At 43.0% G+C, this 21,120-nt stretch overlaps 1 protein-coding gene and 1 long non-coding RNA gene across 14 annotated transcripts in view; one reads left to right on the forward strand and one right to left on the reverse strand.

Moving 5' to 3' along the window:
• The window catches only part of SKAP1 (src kinase associated phosphoprotein 1), a 338,005-nt gene that overhangs the window by 123,737 nt on the left and 193,148 nt on the right, over positions 1 to 21,120 (reverse strand). The window contains exon 1 of one of the 13 annotated variants that reach the window (XM_083583337.1): positions 1,962 to 3,969. The exons of the other annotated variants lie outside the window; for them this stretch is intronic. Within the exon in view, the coding sequence (XP_083439463.1) occupies positions 1,962 to 1,989 (28 nt within the window). The 5' untranslated portion in view covers positions 1,990 to 3,969. Of the gene's footprint in view, positions 1 to 1,961; positions 3,970 to 21,120 lie in introns of those variants that run through there. 13 annotated transcript variants of the gene reach the window in all.
• LOC310748199 overlaps positions 1 to 21,120 on the forward strand; it is a 31,941-nt gene that overhangs the window by 8,808 nt on the left and 2,013 nt on the right. The window contains exons 2-4 of the long non-coding RNA XR_014541190.1: positions 4,957 to 5,149; positions 12,897 to 13,435; positions 14,795 to 14,864. This is a non-coding gene — a long non-coding RNA (uncharacterized lncRNA). The remainder of the gene's footprint in view (positions 1 to 4,956; positions 5,150 to 12,896; positions 13,436 to 14,794; positions 14,865 to 21,120) is intronic.

Raw genomic sequence — 21,120 nt, forward strand, 5'->3', positions numbered from 1 at the left:
AAGAAAACAGGAAGGAAATGAGGAAGGGATAAAAGAATGTTAGGCTAAACATAGGTTCTCCCTCTTTAAAAACTTGGTCCTGATTTTTCTTAACCCTCACCCAGCAGTTCTTTACAGTTAAGGCTGCAATCCTAATGTAACTAACCTAGGAGCAAGCCCCCTTGAATTCAATAGCACCTACCCTATGTCTGACATTGCAATTTACTTTAAACTGTTTTTAATGCCATATTTTAATTTGTTGTACGCTACGGAAAAAAACCTCTTCTCTTCCAAAAGCCTGGAGACAGAGGTACATCTTCATCCTCACTTCCCTCCTGAAAGTGTGTATCACTGAAGAAAGACAGATCTCATTGATGAGACTGTTACAGAGTTTTGGAACTGCCAGTGAATAAACCCTACTTTGGCCCCCATCATGTTAATCTTGTCTCTTGTTGGGACTACCAGGACGGCCTCATAGGTTGATCTTAAAGCAGTGGTTCCCAATTAGCTAAATATTGTGGACCCCCTACTTTTGAAAATTTCTCGTTCTAATTTTTGTTATGTCAGTGGTGACATGGACCCCCAGGTGGGTTACATGGACCCCCTGGGGTCTGCGGATCGCCAGTTGGGAACCACTGCCTTAAAGTGTCTCTCTAAAGTTGTTGTTTTCAAGTCCATTAACATGCTAATGATTTAGCTCATTAGAGCTGAAGATGGTGAAAGTTTCTGGCTGATGTGATCATATAAAGAGATCTGGAGTTGAGCTATGCTTCAGGAAAAGGGAAAGTGCATTTTAAATACGCACTTCCTAGCAGAAGGTCATAGCTCAGTGGTAGAGAATCTGCTTTGCATAAAGTAGGTCCAGGTTCAATCTCTGGCATCTTCAGGTAGGACTGGGAATGCCACCAGTCTGGAACCCTGGAAACCCATGGCCAGTCAGAGTAGAAAACACTGAGCTAAATGGACCAATAGTCTGATCTAGGATAAGGCAGCTTCCTATGTTCATTTGGTACTTCCAGCCTCATCCTCTTACCATGACAGCTTGGTCATGTGACTAAGTCATCTACTGGTTTTGCACATGGCTTCACCCTTGACCCCATGTTAACCATGATATTATTTCTCAACCTACTTTCAAAAACCTTGTGATGGCACAGTGAAGAAACGTAACAATAGTGAGCATGTATATAGAGCTTACAATGATCAAACTTCTGTATATATAATAGGTTGTAGTGATCTTTATAATAAACACCTAAGGTAGATTGATATTATTATCCTCATATTATAGATGGAAGGCTGAGGTTAAGAGCCTAGCCTAATGGCTATACTAGATGTGATCTGGTGCACAATTGTTTTAAAAAACAAGATTAGTCAGTAGGGGAGTAAAATGGATCGGGGCCAAGGTGTGAAGTGGGGAGGAGTGTTACTCCTTTGTCCCAACCATGGTCATGACTGGAATAGCACTCCTCCATGCCTGCTATTCACAATGGGAGGAAGACTCCCATTGGAGTCATGCCTAGTGCTTGTGTGAATAGCATCTTATTGTAGTTGAAACTCTCATTTGCCCACCACAGTGGTGGGTCTTTCTAAGAGCATGAGATCCACCAGCTGGGATGACAGGAAGCTTGAAGGGTGTTGTGTGTGTGTGTTTTTAAAGCAATATTTCACTATACTTTCCTTTCTACACCTGCTTCTTTCTTGGGCTTTGTAGAGTCTGGCATAAAGCCACACCACAGCTGTGAAGTTAGGAAACCTTCTTGTGAATCATATCCCACTCTAGCAAAGGAAGAAGGAGCAGTAATCTTTGTGTGGGAGAGAAGGGGAGGAGGTTACTAAAAGCCCCTGGTGTTGGGCGATATGTGGCTATTAGATAAAAGTGCTTTCCATTAGCAGAGAGTGAGAGTTTTGCTAAGTGCAGTTTATCTGTTAAGGACAGAATCATAACAAACCCTTTGCAGATAAATGAAGTAACTATTTCTGCTCACCTCCCTGCTGCTCCACGATCCATGGCATCCTCTTGGAATTATGGAACAAAGAAGAGGAAGGGGGGGAGCAGCATCTTGAATCGCAAAATAGAAAATTCTAAGAGGATCTATTGAATAATAGAAATTCTATGATAAGACATCCAATATTCTTCTAGAACTATTTATAAAAACATTTATTTATAATAACGAAGATGACTATGATAAGAACCAGGCATGCAATCACATTAATTCAATTCTTGCTCTGTCAGAATCTTGGAGCCCTTTATGAATGACAAGCTCAGTTCTAACTGTTGATGGGGTGCTGTTTCAGAACAAGCCTTAATCACAAAATTCTGCTCAACTAATAATTGCCATCTGTCCATCTCAGGAGACCATGGAGGAGTGAGCCTTTGGGAGTGAAGTCAAACTGTTGAAAGGTTACATTACCTGCTGTGGCTGTAGAGACTGATACAGGAGAGACATGTTTTGTTGCAGCTGGGACAGATGAAGGTGTCTTGTGCTGCTGCAGATGCATCATGACATTTCTGGTCAACTAAGTAGAGGTCATCCATAAAACTCAAATGACTTGATTTTGTGAAGCAGTTTTCTAACTCTAAAGGTTTTTTAAAGATCAAAGTAAGATTAAGGGTACAATCCTATGGTCTCTGGCATGCCATCCTATGGCCACGAAGAATATTGTGGAACACCTTCTCAACAGGAGGAGTAGGAGATCCATCTTTGGAAGTTCCCACCCCAGGCAGAGTGGAGAAAAGGTACCATTACTGGTGCTTCCCTGTCATTGAAGCTCTGGAAATTGAGAGGGCAGAAAGGGAGCACGCAGTGGAGGTTTTGTATCCACTAGATCCAAAGCCCTTCTGTTCCCAGAAGCATGTCCTCAGAATGGGGGTAGGAGAGCACATCAGCCCTGGGACTGGAATACTGACAAGAAAAAAATCCTCTCTTCATCTTCCACTCAGCTGGTGAGAGCCTGGTAGGGCTTAGGATTTGGTGCTTCACCTTCCTCACCAACTCTCTCTCTCAACATGGCAATAAGTTGTGTGTGCTCGTATGTGTATTTGGTGGGCATGATTTAGCAAAAAACTTAGGGGGTCTGTGGGGCTTGCAAATTTCATTAAGGACCCCTCTGGCCACTTCTCCCATCTTGTGAGCACTGCTAGCATCCAGTTGACAGACCTGGACCTGAATTAGTCATTTATAAGTACATGAAATCAGCCCTGAGTGCTCACTGGAAAGACAGATCCTGAAGCTAAGACTCCAATACTTTGGCCACCTCATGAGAAGAGAAGACTCCCTGGAAAAGACCCTGATGTTGGGAAAGATTGAGGGCACAAGGAGAAGGGGACGACAGAGGACGAGATGGTTGGACAGTGTTCTCAAAGCTACTAAGATGAGTTTGACCAAATTGCGGAAGGCAGTGGAAGACAGGAGTGCCTGCTGTGCTCTGATCCATGGGGTCATGAAGAGTCGGACACAACTAAATGACTAAACAAGTACATGAGAATTCAGGATTGTTGCACAGCAAGAGCTAAATTTGATGGCTGCTGCTGGATTTGTCTTTGGTATTATAAACGTACAAATTTATCAACAATTCTAGAAGAATACTGTACCATCTTCATTTCATCCCTGTTTTGAAGGTTGATATCATTCCCAGCCTTGATTTCTCAGATCATGACCCAGACTGCTCAATGACTGAGGAGTTGGAGGAGTTCACAAGCCCTGAAATTTCAGGAGGAACCCTGTATGGAGTGCTTCCAGAGTATTCTCTTGAGTGGCCCTTGGGTGGGTTCCAGTCCAATTTCCAGCCTGGTTTTGAGGATCTGTGTATTGTCCTTGAATCCAGGTATTTGATTTGAGCCAGAAGTCACATTTCCCACACCTCAACATCAATGTTTAGCCAAACTAAATGAGAGCTGAAGTTATCCTCAAGAGCAGTGTACTTCCTTGTGAATACCCTATTCATGAAATATGCATACCTGGAAGGGGGAAAGATGCATAACTTCTAGGCTTCTGCCCCTGCATAACTCAAACCTGAGAAATCAAGTACTGCCTGAAAACGGCTTTAGAATTATAGCCAAGCACTGACAAGTATCTGTACTTTGTGTGTTTCTATGATACTATCAAAAAATAAAACTGGGAGGCTCAAACCGTTACATATACCTTTTGTTTGTACATTGTCTCTGTTATCCTTCAAATGTTACAGCAAAGGCACAACCCAGACCCTGAGATTTTTCTTTCAAAGAACCAGTGTGGGTTGTGGGAGAGCTGGATCAGGACAGTGATGTTGGGGAAAGGGGACTTTAATCTCCACCCTCACAAAGTTCTATTCCAAATGGGGGGAGACAGGCATGTCATGTGCATGGGATGAAATGCTCTCATTGGGGACCCCAATTCTGACCACAGCAGGAGGCAGAAGGTTAAAGCACCACATACCATGGTTCCTAACTGGGTGAACCTGCATATCTCCATGCCGGCTCTTTTGAGAGAAAAAAGACATGCACTTAAGGAGGGCAAACCATGAGATTCATGTCATGTGTTGTTTGGTCCTCACCTATGGATCTACTTGTTAGTTCTTGCTATAATGCTGGGAAGCAGTCTTCCATGGGCACTGAACATGAATCTATCATTCTAAGACCAGGATAATGCTGACTCTCACAGCTAAGAAATGCCCAGTGCCCAGAGTAGAGAGCAAGTTCCCAGTTGGCCCATGAATAGCAGAAGACGCAGCCAACCTGATTCAAATTCTTCTGAAACTTGTCATTGACAGCCAGAGTAGTATACTAGCTAAGAGAGTGACCTTTGAAACAGGAGGTCTCCGCATCCTAGCTCTGCCAAGGCCCCACTAAACGGCCCAAGGCAACTACAATTTCACAGCCTCTAAACCAGCTGCAAAATGGAGAAAATACTACCTGTTGTAAGGATTACGGATGTAATGTATGTCAAGCACTTTGACTACTCAAAAAGTGTTGTATTAATTGCTTATTTTCCTCCTCCTCAGATGGCTGCAAGCAAACCCCCTTTTCTCATCTTTTTGCTGACAAGGACATCATTCATCACGGTATTTCTAAAGGATTATCAAGAGACTCACAGCCTGCTTACATGACTCTGGAGAAAAAGTGTACCTCTTATCTTCCAGTAACAAAAAAAAGGGCAGCAGGGCTTGAGGAAAGGGCAGCCAACACCTGCAGGAGGTGTGTCTCTTGCCAGCTCTCATTTCTATCCCCCAACACCTCTGTCTGAACCATTTCTGCCTCTTCTGGGTGAGTAGATCGGGGAGGGGAGAGAGAGAGACAAAAAGTCACACATGATGGATTTGACCACCTTAATTAATGTAAACAAGGCAAAGTGGAACATCAAATAATGTCTTCAGCTGCTTGAAAGACAAGAGGAGTGGTGAAGGCAACACTGAATGAAAAGAGGAGGGCTTTTGATGTGTGGGCCAGCAGGTCCCCAGTTTGTAAATAAAGATGGCCTCGTATCGCAGCTTATCCAAATATTTTCATTTACCATTACAAGCTGAGAGAAAAGGTTGATGGGCTTGGACTCTTCAACTTTCAGCCTTCACCCTGCAGCCCTCAAGGGAGGAGAGAAAGGAAATAGAGGAGAGAAACAGAGATGCACACAGGTTGCTCCGGTTCCCCATTTGCACATTGTAATTGCTTCATATATAACCATTTCAACATGGCTGCCCAAGAGCATAAATTGCCCAGAGTATTTCCCAGTTTAGCATAGGTTCTGGCCCTTCAGCAGCCAAGTCTATTGTCATTCTTCTTCCTCTTATTTGGCGATCACTCGTAGCAGAGTAAGATTGTCTTCCATAAACACGGTTTTAGCAATGAGTCCGTAAGTGACTGTGGAGGCCAATTCTGGATCCACACGTCCTTCTACAGTGGGGACATCAGGAGTTGATCATGGTGTGGATTTGCCAAGCGTGCCTTCTTCTTAGCACATTTCTCCCTTGCGTTTCTCTCTTGTCATAGCATCCCCTGGGCCTGGTATGGCAAAGGCTGAAAGAGTCCAAGCCTGTCAACTCTTCTGACTGCTGTTAAAGAGGACTGCTTTAAATAAGGCATGTTGTCCAAATCTGCTCACCTAAAAGCTAACGGGAGCTGTGGGGGGCGGTGACACATCTTAAATAGGCTGCTAACTAAGGAAGATTGCTGCCACACAATTTGGCCATGAGCCAAGCCAGTTACAAAACTGCAAGAACCATCATACTCATGCATGCTCCACATTCTCCCTGCTGATCAGAATTAAGGATACCAGCCAAAGGGCAAGGCATTATACAGCAGTCTATGATAAACTTTGACAATACTTCTCCTGAGGTAGTTAATAAATTATGTTACCTTGGATCCATGGTGAATGACAATTTATCACTTAATTTGTCACTTGCATCAGGAAAGAAACTATCACTTTAGGCAGATTTACAAAGTGGGCCTGAAATAATACTAATCTAACCATCAGAACAAAGATACTGACCTAACAGTCCTGTATATGTGGCACCTTGCTTATATAGGGCAGCATGCCCCAGACCACCATTGGTTGCCAAGAGAAGGAAACATCTTCCATCTTGGCTGTTTATGTCATATACTTGGCATTTCCTGCCAAGATAAGATCACCAGTGCAGACAGCCTCACCAGCATTAACCTGCCAAACACTCGTTTTCTCTTCTGAAGCTGGCAGTGTTTGGTCTGGGAACTTGCATCGCTTGCAACAAGAAAAGGAGGTTGCCCCATTGTCTTGATAGAAATAATATTGCAAATGTGATCTCAGAGGCCTTGAGACAAATATCAAATTGTAGAAACGTCTTACAAATAACAGGAACACTGTGTCACAGGCTCTGGTTGGCACACAAAAGCTGTGACATGAAATGACTCCTACTGCATGAGAACAAGGGCAGAAGAAGAGTGGCAGTCATGATTTACTCACTGAGGGTTAATTGTGACAGGTCCTCCTAATCTAGATTGGCCTCTTTGCTTCAGCTACCAAAAGAAATGTATTCTGATGTAATCCAAGACATTCAGAAGAATATTTCAAATATTGTCTTCCCAAGGTAGACGGGTGCCAACAACATGCTACAGAACTCTTAGTAATTTCTAATATAGGCAAGTAATGTCTTGGCAAGGAGTAAAATGTGTCGCCTCTATAACACCTACCATGCTCTTGGCACTAAATAAATCAATACAGAGTTGGTAGCTTCTTTACTAATGTTGAATGCTCATGCTTTGACTCAATCTCTTTCAGGAGAATTGGGATGGTGTGTGTGTGTGTGTGTGTGTGTGTGTTTCATTCTCTCTCTCTCTCTCTTTATGCTTTTCCAGTTTTCTGATTACACATCAACTTTTCCTATCATACAATATTTCTGTGCAGACTTCCCAACCCAACACTCTGACACATTCTAGATAAACTTTGTTCTTGCTGTATATCAATTACTTTGTCCACCCTATTTTTCCTCTTGCATTCATTCATTGCAATTAGCTGTTGCTCATAAAGTTACCCCTACTTGAAAACTGATTTTTAGTATCATATATTTTTAAATATTCCCCAAAGCATTCCCACTCGTCCCTCGTTTGTCTGTCATTCTGGTTCCTTATTTTGGCTGTCACATTTGTTAATTCTGCAAAAAGTTCATGCAGCCATTGTTCTTTTGTAGGAATTGGGTTGATTTTTAATGGCTCCAGCAAGGCTGGCACTGGATGGATTTCCTCTGGGTTTTAATTACGTTGTGATCTTATTGCCATGCTAATTCTGCATTTATTTTTGCTAAATGCAAAAGATTCTTAAAGAGTAGAATTGAGTTTGACTACAGAGGTCCTTTCACCTCAAATATTATTCTGAATATGGGTAGCCTTAACAAAATCCATGCGCTTTAGAAAAATGCTTGGGTTTGACCAATTCTTCAGGGGAAGGGAGTTCCAGAAACGTTAATCCTGAAGGTAGATAGGAGTAAATGCTACATTTCTTTTCTCTTTTTTGCCCAGAAGATGTACTCGAATTCAATTAGAGCCAAAGGGGGAGAGCTGTTGTATCATAAATATCCTGCGCCTTCCCAACCTGACACCAGGGCTGCGTTTTAGGTCTTTAAAAACACATCTGTAGGAAATCAAGTACTTCCATTGGCTCCTTTGGCATATTTACGGTTGTTGGGAAGGGGCTCCCGGGCAAAAACCTGACTGACTTATAAGGAGACTAGCACAAGGTCAGTACATGGATGGACAAAGGTACAATCTCTCTCTCTCATTTCCCTTGCTCTGGTCTAGTTCTTGTTGAATGGACAGGACCATTTCAGGCTGTAGCTTGGGGATCACAAAATGTTTCCGGGGGGGGGGGGGCAGCGGTGCTTTCCTACCCATAGAAAACTAGCATGCTAGGAAGAAGGGGAAGTAAGAAACCCTCTTTCTAGCATCCTAGTTTTTTCTAATGGAATAGACTTCAGTTATGTGAACCTCCATCTGCAGTCTGAAGTGGTAAGCCTAGGAGACAGGTTTACCACACTGGCAAGAAACACTGGTGTATCCAATCAGCTCATGGTGCTGTTGGAAGTTAAGGGCACTGCCTCACTGAGGCCTCGCTAGTCTGCTCAAAGCAGCCTTCTTTGCCAGGAGCCTCTCAATGGATTGAAAATGAGGCAATTCCAGAGCTGAAGGATGCAGTTCCAAAGTGTTGCCACAGGGAAGCACTATAAGATTAGGATAGTTCCCTTCCCTCTGCTCACTATTAACTCCTGGAAGGTACCAAAATATCTAAGGCAATATCTTGTGTCAGATCAGTTTCTGTTGGTGTAAGAAAAGTTCCACAGAAATCTCTTATAAAATCAATGGCAGTGTAAAATCTCTAAAATGAGAAGTACTAAGGCTGAGTCTTGACAGATGGCATGCATTTTGTAATGGGAGATCCCTTACCACTAACTAATCACAATCAGTCTCTATGTGCCTCAGACTGGAGCTTTCATTTCGGATGTGTTTGAAAAAATCTCAATAATATGGAGTATGAGTCTCATCCAGACTACAGTTTTATTGTGGGTGTATGAAGCAGCATGTTGTTGGTGCATTAATACATTAATAGTGTATCGGAAATAAATTTATACTGGACCACTTACACACCATCCCACAGTATCAGTTGCTCTACAGGGCTTCCCCAATGCTCCTGCATTATTTCATCCACACTTTAACTCCACCTTTGAACTCTACCTATTCCACTGACTGTATTCTTGCCATTCCCAGCTTCTCCCCCATCCCTCTCAAGAACAAGGCACTAGTAAGTTGTGCTCTGCTGCCATATTGTTACACACCACTCCAAGCTCCAAGTGGTGCAAGATTCTAGGGATTCCATGCACTTACCCAGGATTCATGTTTCTTTTTGGAAATAAGGCACAGTGGAGACTCTGGTGTCTTTATGATATATGGCTTATTTGCACATGTATACAACCCAAGCCTATGATGGAGGGGTTCACAGCATTAACACCTCAAAAGAGTCATGTTTCTCCCATAGCTGCAGTCTTAGATTTAGACAGAAATAAAATATCATGCTCTGACTCTTTTTGCAGCTTGTTGCTTTTCCTCTGGTTCACATCTCATTGCCCTTTCAACTTTAAACTACAGCTTTGCCCTTCTAGCTCTCTAAGAGTTGAAGGAGGGGTTCCATTCATTTGCCGGCTGGTTCAGAGCCTCCTTTCGTTTCTTCTCTTAGTGGCCCATCCCCCAGGCAATCACCTCACAAGGAAGCAAGTCTGCCTTATATATTCTCAGGGACTGGGCAGATGAGGAGTGGTGGAGACCACCACCCCAAGAGCCTTCCAGAGAGAAGGAAGGGGGGGAGAGTATGGACCTGGAATCATGGTGGTTTGAGACGGGACACACCCCAGAAGAAGAAAGGAGCTGGGAAATAATGGGTGATGAAGAACAGGAGCAAGATAGCAGGTGCACCAGCCCTGAACAGAGACAGGAGTCAGATGTGTTAGAAACAGTATTGAACCAAGTGATACGCTGTCTCTGGAGAGTATGTTAGAGCCACCTCCTTCCACTAGGACCAGACGTGGCCTTTGTGACTCAGAGCAGAAAGCCAAACAGAGACAGAGGGATTCCCTTAGCAGCCGCTGTAGGCAGCAAGAGGGGTCCGAGGGCTAAGAAGTAACTGCAAGGGGGTTGGAGCAGCACTCTGAGCAACTTCGGCTCAAGCTTGAGGGTGTACATTTCATGTTTTCCTGTGTTTCTGTGGATTAAAATAAAAGAACTGAAAGAAGCTCTCTGCATCTCTGATTTCACTAGGCAGTTAGCCAGCAAGCTGTTGACAGCACCCCTGACATATATTAACACTTGCTGGATCCAGGGGTTCAGTAAACTAGCCTGGTTTGATTAGCTCTTAACAGTTGCTGGATCTAGGGACCAGAAGGCTTGATTAGATTTTAACACTTCCTGAATCCAGAGATTAAAAGAGTCTGGCTTCCACAAGCTCATAACACTGTTTTTATTTGTACAATTGTTACTTTTTATATTTAGGCTGCAATTGCTTGGCGAAACCATGCTTATACAGGAATGCCAGTATATGACATCAACAAGAAGTATGTGCAAAGGCAAAACAGTACAGGCTACTCCTCTGTGTGTAAGCTATTTGCACTATGGCATTATGCCACCATATTTTCATTTTTACACTTCTAAGGATTTTTATGTTCAGGCTGTGATTGCTGCATTAAACCTTTGCTCACTTCCACACAAAAACCCACAAGGATGGTGATACCATCAACAGGAAGTATGAGGGACTGGCTACATCACAAAGAAGTGAATTTAATTTGGTGCATTTCCAAGGCACCTTAGCACTATAATGCAACAGAGGAGGACCCCCCACCCCCCAACCAGAACATTAGTAGTGCAAAAAGCTGCAGGGTTTCAGCAGGAAACTACAGCCCATGCACCAACTATTCATGAAGCATTACAACCACCCAGTGGCGTAGCGTCGGTTGTCAGCACCCGGGGCAAGGCAAGTAATTTGCGCCCCCTAACCCGTGGATTTGCGCCCCCTAACCCGTGGATTTGCGCCCCCTAACCCATGGATTTGCCCTAACCCCAGATGTTGCGCCCGGTGCGGCCCGCCCCCCCTGCACCCCCCACGCTACGCCACTGCAACCACCCTGATAATTTTGTGGGTGCAAATAGTATTGAACGTGGGGTCACGTGTAACTACCCCAATACCATCAAGAGCACAGATTATAATGAATTAACAATAAAAAGGACATCTGAAGGGGCTCATGGTGGTGTATACAGAGATCACTCCTAACATTTTAAATTAATGTGGCCCACACAATACAAACATTGATTACTACTCAACCCAACAGAACAGGCTTACAGCAAGTAGGTGGTACTACTCTACTGATCAGTCAAAACCAGAAATCCTGACTCCTAGTATTTATTCCAGTTTTGGTAAATTCAGCTGTAGGAACTGATTTGCATAACTCCATTCCTTCCTATGTATAAAGAAGGCTCTGTGGTGTGAGTATTCAGACAAATAGAACTCACTGAGTGAGATTCTTGTCCGATAATAGGGGTGCTAGCAGTATTCATTCTTTGCAAATTCCATTATAAAGTGGCTTGATCCAAAACTCTCAGATGAATTATCCTTCGTCCCTTCCTTCTCCCAAGTTTCTGATGTTGTTCTTGTCTCAAAACAATATCGAAATGCATATTTTTGGATAGAATGACCGCTCCCCGCTTAAAACGGGGGGCGCCCTTTGCGTGGACGCGTGCAGCCCCTAGATCTGGAGCAGCTCCAACAGCATAGGCTTGGCTTTGCCTTCCCTCAGGTGGGATACCTGGAGGTCTCTGCCTACCTCAGTCAGTTGTCCAATCCCACCTGGGGGAAGCGTTGCCAAGGAGACCAGGCCAGGTAGGGGAGGGATTACCTGCCCACACAATAGAGGGAGGATCTTACCTGGGAATCCTCACTTGGCTCCAGAGCTTCTCCCACCCTACCCACCCTCAGTTAATGTCTTATTTTGCAGGTTAACTTTTCTTCACAGGTTTTGCAGGTTAACTTTTCTTCACAGGTATGCGGGCGCTGCTACGTTAAGGTCGCTGTTAAAGGGCCGGAAAGGAATTTCCCTGCATTGGCAGGTTTCGCCTTTCCCGTAGCAAAACGTCACAACTTTGGCGGTATCAGGCCTTGGGCGGAATCCTTTAGTCCATCTTCCTCTTTGCGGCGGCGATACCAGGGTTCCCCGTTAAAGGGGTTTTCTGAAGGGAGGCTTTGACCGTACGCCGAAAGGTCGTCATTACTCTCCCCTGCGGCGGCGGCATAACGGGGGCAGCTATCTCTGCTTGAACATACGTTCTCCAGAGCCGGCCCACCCCCCCCCCCCACACTGGATAACCCTGATGCTCCCTAGGTCCCCGGCTGGGGACTGGGGAGGGAGAACGCCCAATGCCTGAGCCAAGGTCTACCCACATTTGAAATTTAATAAAGTTGTGGCCAATTTAATCCCATAGCAGGTTGTCTTGAGTCATTATTCCACATGACGGGGGGACCGCGCGGGATCTGGGGACTCCGCCTGTCCACGCAATCAGGTTTATAAATGTGATTTTGACAGAAAATGTGTTTAAAATTATGTATTTAAATATCCAAAAGCATATTTTGGTGCTGATTTAAAAACAAAAAAACATGAACAGGATAGAATAAAAATATTCAAAACAGACATGGAGCAGAAATAGAATGATCCATTCATTTGAGGTTCTTAGTGGAAATCTTGAGTCCCTGGGAAGACACTTGTGTCTCTTTCCTCAAGGAGATTGTTGTAGCACTTTCCAAACCAAACTCTACACACTAATGCCAGAATCATTTGTTAAATCAGGGAGTTTCCAGCAGAATGAAATGCTACGGAGTTCTTAATAACCTATAAAATATAAAAACCCTTTCAGGACTTAATCCAAAAACTGTTTTCAATTCCAGGACTTGGCCATTGAACACATGAAGTTCTAATAAAGATGACAGCCCCATGGAGCATGTGAGGAGTACTTTTACTCACCTCTAAGTAGCTAGCCAAGCATTTGGAATCAGGAAGTAATATTTCCTAGGCAATTCACATTTAAGAAGTACTAGAGATTATGTTCCCACTCTAGGAGAGCTGCTCAATTTCCTTTAATTAGCAGAATATTCTCTAGCTGTGAAATTTCAGGTCTCAACTCACTGAAATTGATTTTTACCCTGATGGAGGATTTAGTATGTTTTATCCAAGAAGGGTGAGCTAGAGAGAGATCCTGCCTATTTTTTTGTGTGTCATAACTTTTCTCTGTTGACAACACTTTTTTGCCTTTTTGTAGACTTTCTGAAAACTGCTGAATTCAGCTACCTTTTCAATACCTACTTTTCCAAACCTTTGGGATGCGGGAGAGATATGGATAAGAACTCTGATTAAAGACAAAACATTATCAGCAAAAAGCAATTAAAAAATCGATCTTGTTTCCTGAATCCTACCTCTCAAAATATAAGTAAGTGACAAGGCTGCATAAAGAATACTGGATTCAAAAGCAGGAAGCCCTTCCTATCACCTGTTCAAAACCTGATAACACAATAAATCCAGGATGATGTTATAGATCAGTGGTTTATTATAAGCCATTAGTATGTGGCTATCTCTCTGAAAAGATCATCAGTGTTCACAAATCAGCTTTTTATCCAAGATTTCAGAGCTTACAATATGACATTCAGGAGAAATGACTAAGCCTTAAAAAGGACTCTCTAAAGTCAGATTTCATGCAGTGTGAATTGAAATGGTAACTCACAAATAACCTAACTGAAGGTTTCACTCAGAGACCCCCAACTCCCCCCCTCTCTGTGTGTGTACACAGGATACCGCTAACCTGGTATGTGAAAGAACTGTTGATAGATGGGAACAGGTACCTAATATACTGATGATGGATACTTACAAATGACCTATTGACTAGTATTTCAGTTGCAGAAACAGGTTTCTTTCTGGAAAAGAATCTGCTGTATACAGCAGCCTATTGTGGGTGAGCAGCTAGGCCACAGAACCTCAAGAAGGCTGTATTCAGTGATGTTGAGTGGGAACTTTTTTAGAAAAAGGCCCTCTTGGCTGTAAATGCTGTGAATTCTCTCTCAATAAACTAAGGTGTACATATGTGTGAATAAACCATATTTCTAAGACACTGCAGTCTCCGCTATGCCTTGATTTTTCAACGGAACCACAACCCTGGGTGAGCACCTGGAACCTCCCTGGAATCTTGCTACTGCTTGGCAGAGACTGGGGGTGGTGTGTAACAATAGGAAGATTCTTTTCTGTGGTCCCTTCCCATGTACCTGTTTATTGAGCAACCTGAATTTGTTGGCACGTGACTGAATCCCAGCCCCAAATAGTGAAAATTGGAAAGATTAACCCCATTAGTTCCCGATTGCTGGAGCAGAGAGAAACCTAGAGTCGTGTGTGTGTGCATGCGTGCATGTGCATGTGTGTGTGTGTGTGTGTGTGTGTATACCTTTTAAGTTGAATGAGGAAAGCATGATGCTCACTGATTTATCTCGAGAGATACGGGCCATTCAGTATTTCAATCACAGGTATATATAAGCACACCAAAAACATATTGGAGCAAAACATACAAATGATATTCACTAGATTTTGCAGGCAGCCATCTAAGGTTAGCTAACTGTAAATCTCCCTACTTCAATGAGGTGAATCCGGGCAATACTGCACTGTTCTTTCTGTCTGCAACCAAAAGGGCTACGTACAATGCTGATTGGCTGGCCCTTATGATACACCTTTCTGTCAATCACAAAAGTACCTTCCTGGAGTAACTGATTTCCTCTTCTTCTTCACCCCTCCCTGCATAATTCAGATTTCCACCCCCACTATAGAAGTGTTAGGAGCAAGCCACCATTCCTCTGCATCCAACTGCATCCATGACAGTATGTTCACTGATTAAATATTTCTTCAGCATGTAAAAAACAAAAAAGCAACACTTGACCACCCTGCAAGAGAATAAAATGCCAGCTTGTTCCCAGAATCATGGACTAGAATATTTTCCCTTGCTTCTAAAGTCAATGAAGGGGCCATCCCTGTCAGGAAAATGTGGGATTGTGGGAGGAACAAATATTTTAAATTCTGGTCGTCCCCCCCACTAGAACCAATCTTGTTGGATTTCATCACAATCCTTTCACTATTTGTATGGTAAAAACAGCAAGAAATAAAGTCTAGCGTAGGAAATGGAAGTGCCAGTGAGACAGGCCCAGGGTCTCAACTAACATGGACATCTCAAAGAGAACAAGGCTGCATAAGCACCACACATTTAAACCACTTTTAAAGCATGTGATTCCCCCCCCCCCCCGCCAAAAAAAAAATCCTGGGAACTGTCATTTACTCTCTCACAGAGCTACAATTCCCACCCATAACAAACTGCAGTCTAATTTCACAACAATCAAAAAGTCTAATTTCACAACAATCCTGTATTGTTAAAAAGCACTAACATAGTATAATGCTGGAGCTGGCTCTTAGATACTATCTTCAACCATGTTTGTTACATAGAAAAAGAGGGAAAGTTAGAGATGCTGAGATTCTTGAAATGCACCTCATAAATGAAGAACTTCAGGTCGAACAGTCCCAGTGAACTCTGAAAGTCATAAAACGTATGGATTATCAGTTATGATTTGACAACAGAGGGAATCTGGTAGGCACTGAGTGATTGAAAAAGTTTTGAAAATAAAGCAAAAATTGCTCAAAACCTCAAAGGTGGTGTATTCATAAACAACTACTTTTGGTCTCATTTCAAAGTATATAAACCAAGTGAATTCTGGACTCTTTGAACAGAGAAAATGTGGCAACAGCCTGGTGCTCATCTGAGACCTCTTGAAGAAAGCAATTCCAAGTTTTATTTACCTAGAAGGAAGGAATGGATGTTCATGCCCAAAGTCAGCAAATTAATTGCTGCACACCTGTATTTTATACACTGGGTGTGCGCAAGAGTTGAGGCAGATGGTGCTTCCAGATGGGGGCTTTATATCACAAATGGGTTACTTAGATCTAATTTTCATGGGTGTGTGATTGACACATTAGCTTGCACACATTCTGTTTTTCAGTCTTGGATAGTTATTCATATTCCACTGCTTGCTATCCACAGCAGTGGGCATAACTTAACCAAATGTATCTGGGCTGTATTTTTTTTTTTTTGGTCCCTCTCCTCAATCACCCCTACCCTGCCCACCTGTACTATTTTTAGTTCTGGGCCACCCCTTGGTCATCATATTTTACAACAGGCAAAACTGGAGGCTTCCTTTTTTGGAGTGGGGAGCAATATCCAGTTGCAGTTGTTTGGTGTGTGTTTTTAAAAAAACAAACAAACATGGAGGACTTGCAGAAGAGTGATATTTAGCTATATCAATCTGCTGTATGGTTTGGTGCAGCTCGGAAAACATACTGATGAGTTTACACAGCACCGGGAACTACAAATGTGTAATGGGTTACATTTGCTTACTGTGATAAAGGGAAACTGACATTTTGATGGTGGTGTCATGTGGACGCTGTGAAACTCTTGCGTGTATGAGCAGTACCAATTCCATAATAACTCTAGTTTGCCCCCCAAATTTAGCCTTGATGAGGTTCACTGTGCATTTTTTGGTTGCTATTTTCTGGATACACACATATTCAGCTAATATGTATTGCTTCATATGATATCCACTGTCATTTGCTATTTGTGAACATCTCCCTCTTCGCTATTGATCTATTTTTTCTGCAATACAGTTCTCCAACAGAACAGTGTGCAGAAATGCCGATATTAGGGGAGTGTGCATAAAAAGAGGCAATCAGCATTGAATTCAGAGACTACTCTGTATATGCTTTGTAGAATGAAGGCAGAGGAAGTACAGCTGACCCTACAACAGAAAACTTCCGCTTGCCCCACACTTTCTCTTGCCCTGCTGCTTTCCCCACCCCCTGGGTTGAAACCACTCTTTAGACTCAGTTGGGACAAACAGCATTTTGGGTTTTCCCCCAGACTGCCATTTGTTCCAATCCATCACTAATGAGCAGGGATTTCCTTGGAAAGGAGTGGAGCAAGCAGAAACCTGCTTGAACGCGTGCCTAGAAAGCGTGTGTCAAGTCAAAAACCACTCGGACCCATGCTTTTAGGCACGGCAGAAATGGAAATGTGGATGAGCCACACTTGTTTGCTCCACAAATGGGAGCAACCACAGCCTCAATCCTCACAACCTAAATCTCTAAGTGGAGGGAAGGTACACCTTGACTCTAGGATACCCTTCTTCAAGATGAATTCATCCATGTATTTGGGATGCAGAACAGGTTCTTTACTGAGGTCACACATAGGCTCTGAACTTCCTACCTTGGGTGCTCTACCTTGCCAGCTTTCTGGTGGCCTCTTTGAAGACTGGCATTTGGCCTTCCTAGCTGTTAATTCTAGCTCACCTGGCATACGAATCCTTGAATTTAAGCTATTCTTATTGCTGTGTCTTCTTTATAAGCTGCTACTGCTTACTGCTACTGTGTCTTTTATTGTACTTTAATGCTGATTTGTGAGCTATTTTAAACATTTTATTGGAAAGCCAGGATATAGTTATTTTAAATAAATAAGAAATAAATTTGGGATTAGAGGCAAGGGCACAGGCTGTGGTATTTAGGTAGGCTTCAGTCCCCTGCTTCCTTGATTTTTATAAACAATTCACCGCTAAAACTCAAGAGAATGAGTAATTTTCTGGCCGAGGTCAGTGCTATATTTTTAGAAGAAAGTGGTTTTAGCTCCAGCATGAAGGACTTTTCATTCTTTTTGAAGTTTCTCTGCTCAAGGAGGAGAGCTGCAAGTGCCAGTCAAGCTCTCTAACCTCTGTAAGCACCTCCTGGTACATTGCAAAAGATGGGGACAGCCACCAGTGCTGCTGCTGCTGCTGACGCCACACAAAGAATTTGTAACTCTGCATGTCGAGATGACATTTATAGGGCTCTCAAATTGGAAACTGTACATTTTATTACACTCCCTGTCAAAAAAATGCAGTTCCATCAGAGGTTAGAACGACAAGGGAAACCAACCAATCAATATTGGGGCCTCTAATATCTAGGCTGAACAAAAAATCATTAACCTGTTACTTTTATGATGGCGTTCTGCTTGAAATAAGGTACTTTAAAGTACTTTCCCATTCCCCAGATGATTTTTAAAGGAGAATCTTTCCTTTCTCCCTTCTTTTTCAGGCACCCATTGGGCTTAAACGACTTGTTGGGTGGGGAAGAAGCAGCATATTTTATTTATCTATTTTGGATTTTTCTATCACCAGCCCTATGGCTGTTAATGCATAACCAAACATCCCAGTGGCAAGGGAGTAGCAGTGGTGATATTTTTTTACTTCATCACTCAATTTGTGTGACGTAGATCAGGGAGAGTTGTTATACCTCTAGAACCTGACTAGTAAAACAACCACTGGTGGTGTATGCCTCTGGTAATGACAGGCAGAATTAGCAATGTTGTTTGGGATGAACTTGCACAATTGATGCATGCAAGACTTGCCACATTATCTTCTTGAACATGGTTTTCCCTTTTCTTACTTACAAGATTCTTCCTCACGAAAACGTAGAAAGTAAAGGTTCCTATCATGCAGTTATTATATTTCCCCCATCCCTTGAGGCCTCAAGATGTGAAAATCTCTCCAACTCCACACCATTCCTGGAGCATTCCTTCTTTTCAGAATTTATTTCCACCCCAGTGTATACCAGGGGTGGGGAACATGTGGCCTTGCTATGCTGTTGGGATTCCAGCTCCCATCAGTCCCTACCAGTAAGGCCAATGGCCAGGAATGATGAGAACTGTAGCCCACTATAGTCCAGCAACATTTCCAGGGTACAGGTTTCCCCACCCCTCCTTGAGTACATCTAAGTCTTTAAAAAAGGGGGGGGAGCACACCTAAATATTTAAAGTGTGGATGCGGCATATAGGTGTTTGAAAACCTCAGACTTTCTTTGATATGTAACCCAGTTATTTATGGAATATCACTTGTGTATCTGCATAAATTATTTCATTGTACTTTTGGCTGTGTACACGCCAACCCATTTGTAGCACAAAAATGTAGTTTTTCTCAATCTAGAATTGTTCATGCTCATCCTCAACATGCTGCTTTCAATCTAGATTGATTCTATATCCTGCTGTCCACAAACTAGTTTTCAGGGGCAAACAAATATTCAATAGATCTAGATTGTGTGTAGACTGTGTAAAAAACAACAACATCCTAGTACTCAGTCTCCATTGATTCTAGAAGAAAATGTTTGTATGCATCTTTTGGGTTTTGTTCTGTTTTTGTCTTGTGCACCACATTTACTTAAATAAGTAAACAAACAGAGGTACAGTTGTCACTGAGCCAGGACTGTCAACATGTTAAACTGGATGGCACAGTGGCAGGCATGTTTCTTCCCACATAGCCATCTCATTCACATGCAAAGTAGTGGTGGTGTCTTAATTTAAGAGTAGTAGGTTTCCAAGGAAGGGGGGTACTGTCAGAACCCCCCCCCCGTGCATTTGTTCTTCTCAGATGCTTCAGATAGTTTCCCCTTGCGATGTGATGTTGCTGAAATTCATGATTACTTATTTCAATATACAAATTTGTCCAGCTTGTAATGTTCCGCTGCATTACAAATTGAGCATCATTTCCCTGAGATGTCTTTCTCCAACTCTACACATGGGTTGTCAGAGTTCAGCAGACCAGGTGCCCAGAGCCAGCTGCTCTGCAGAAGAGGCATGTACACAAGTCCTTTAATACCGTTTACTCTTGATGATTTTCTCATCGACTGTTGTGAACTACAGAAAACAGCCATGCCATAGCTAGAGTTACAGGGAGTGGTTTTAGGACAGATGAGACCAAAGTAGCACGCAGCACCAACAGCATGTGCCGCATTAGGAGCTGAGTGAGATCTCCAGGAAAACAGGTGAGCTTCACCCTCCCAATGCTCACTGAGAAAACTTTTAGATAACACTTCCAAAGAAAGTCACCAGGAATCTGACTGTAACTACTTTTTCTAAATTCTAAATTCCCAGCTCACTTATGGCATTAAGAGCTGGGAAGGGGAGAAGTCGTTGAAGAAACTGACAATATGGAGGTGAAGCATGGGACAGAACAGGCTGAGCACTTCTCCAGGGGTGGCCCATCCTGTTTTGCCACCTGAGGTGAAACAGGAAGGTGCCCCCCACCCTTGCCTCGCTTACCAGGGTTGTGTAGCAGCAGTGGTTTCTGTAGAGATCTTGTGGCACTCTCACAACATCTTGCCAGAAGCTGCAGCCATGTGATTCCTGCAGGGGCAGGTGGGGTGCCTGCAGGGGCACTGCCTCATGGGCTTCTGCCGCCTGAGGCAACTGCTTCAGTCCACCTCATGGGCGGGCCAGCCCTGCACCTCCCCCTCCAATATGCACTTTTTAATGTTAAAGTAAAACACTTGAACCCCACTGCTATATATATGAACAGGCTAGACACGTGAATTATGACCCTGTCACACCTCAACTTTGTTCTATGGCTTCCTGTTTAATGTACACACATTAGCAAATCCAGGTTTCTTGAACTGGATGGAATGGCCCCATGGCTCCCTTTCCTACCTGACAAAGAATATGTCTTATTTGTGTAAATGGTAGTCAGAGAAGGAAGGCCCCTGCTGACTCTGAACCTTAACCGTGTTGACTATCTAGCTCATGTCATTTACAGATTCTATAAGACTCCTAAGCCTCATAAGACTGGCTTCTTCCAAAACTTCTGGAAAACATGATAGAGAGGGAAACTAAGAATTTGTTGCACTCCTGCAACTCTCTCTTGTGTTCCCCCACCCCCAATCCCTGCACACATTAGCCTCTCATTGCAGCAACATTCAGTGCTGTGAGAAATACTACCAACTTAATAGTAACAGCAGAAAAAATAAGGGAAACCTTACTAAGTTGGGAAAAATTCATGGTTAAGGCCACAAATGAAGTGTGCTTAAGGTTGCCACATCAACATTTTAAAAATAAGGTATGTGGTGATGAAGAAAGACTCTCCCAAGAATACATAAAAAAAATTAAACAATTGTCCAGTAGCACCTTAGAGACCAACTAAGTTTGTTCTTGGTATAAGCTTCCCTGTGCATGCACACTTCTTCAGATTTCATACATGCACATGAAAGCTTATACCAATAATAAACTTAGTTGGTCTC

Source organism: Podarcis filfolensis, assembly GCF_964270895.1.
Source record: "Podarcis filfolensis genome assembly, chromosome: 13".
Classification (NCBI taxonomy): Eukaryota; Metazoa; Chordata; class Lepidosauria; order Squamata; family Lacertidae; genus Podarcis; species Podarcis filfolensis.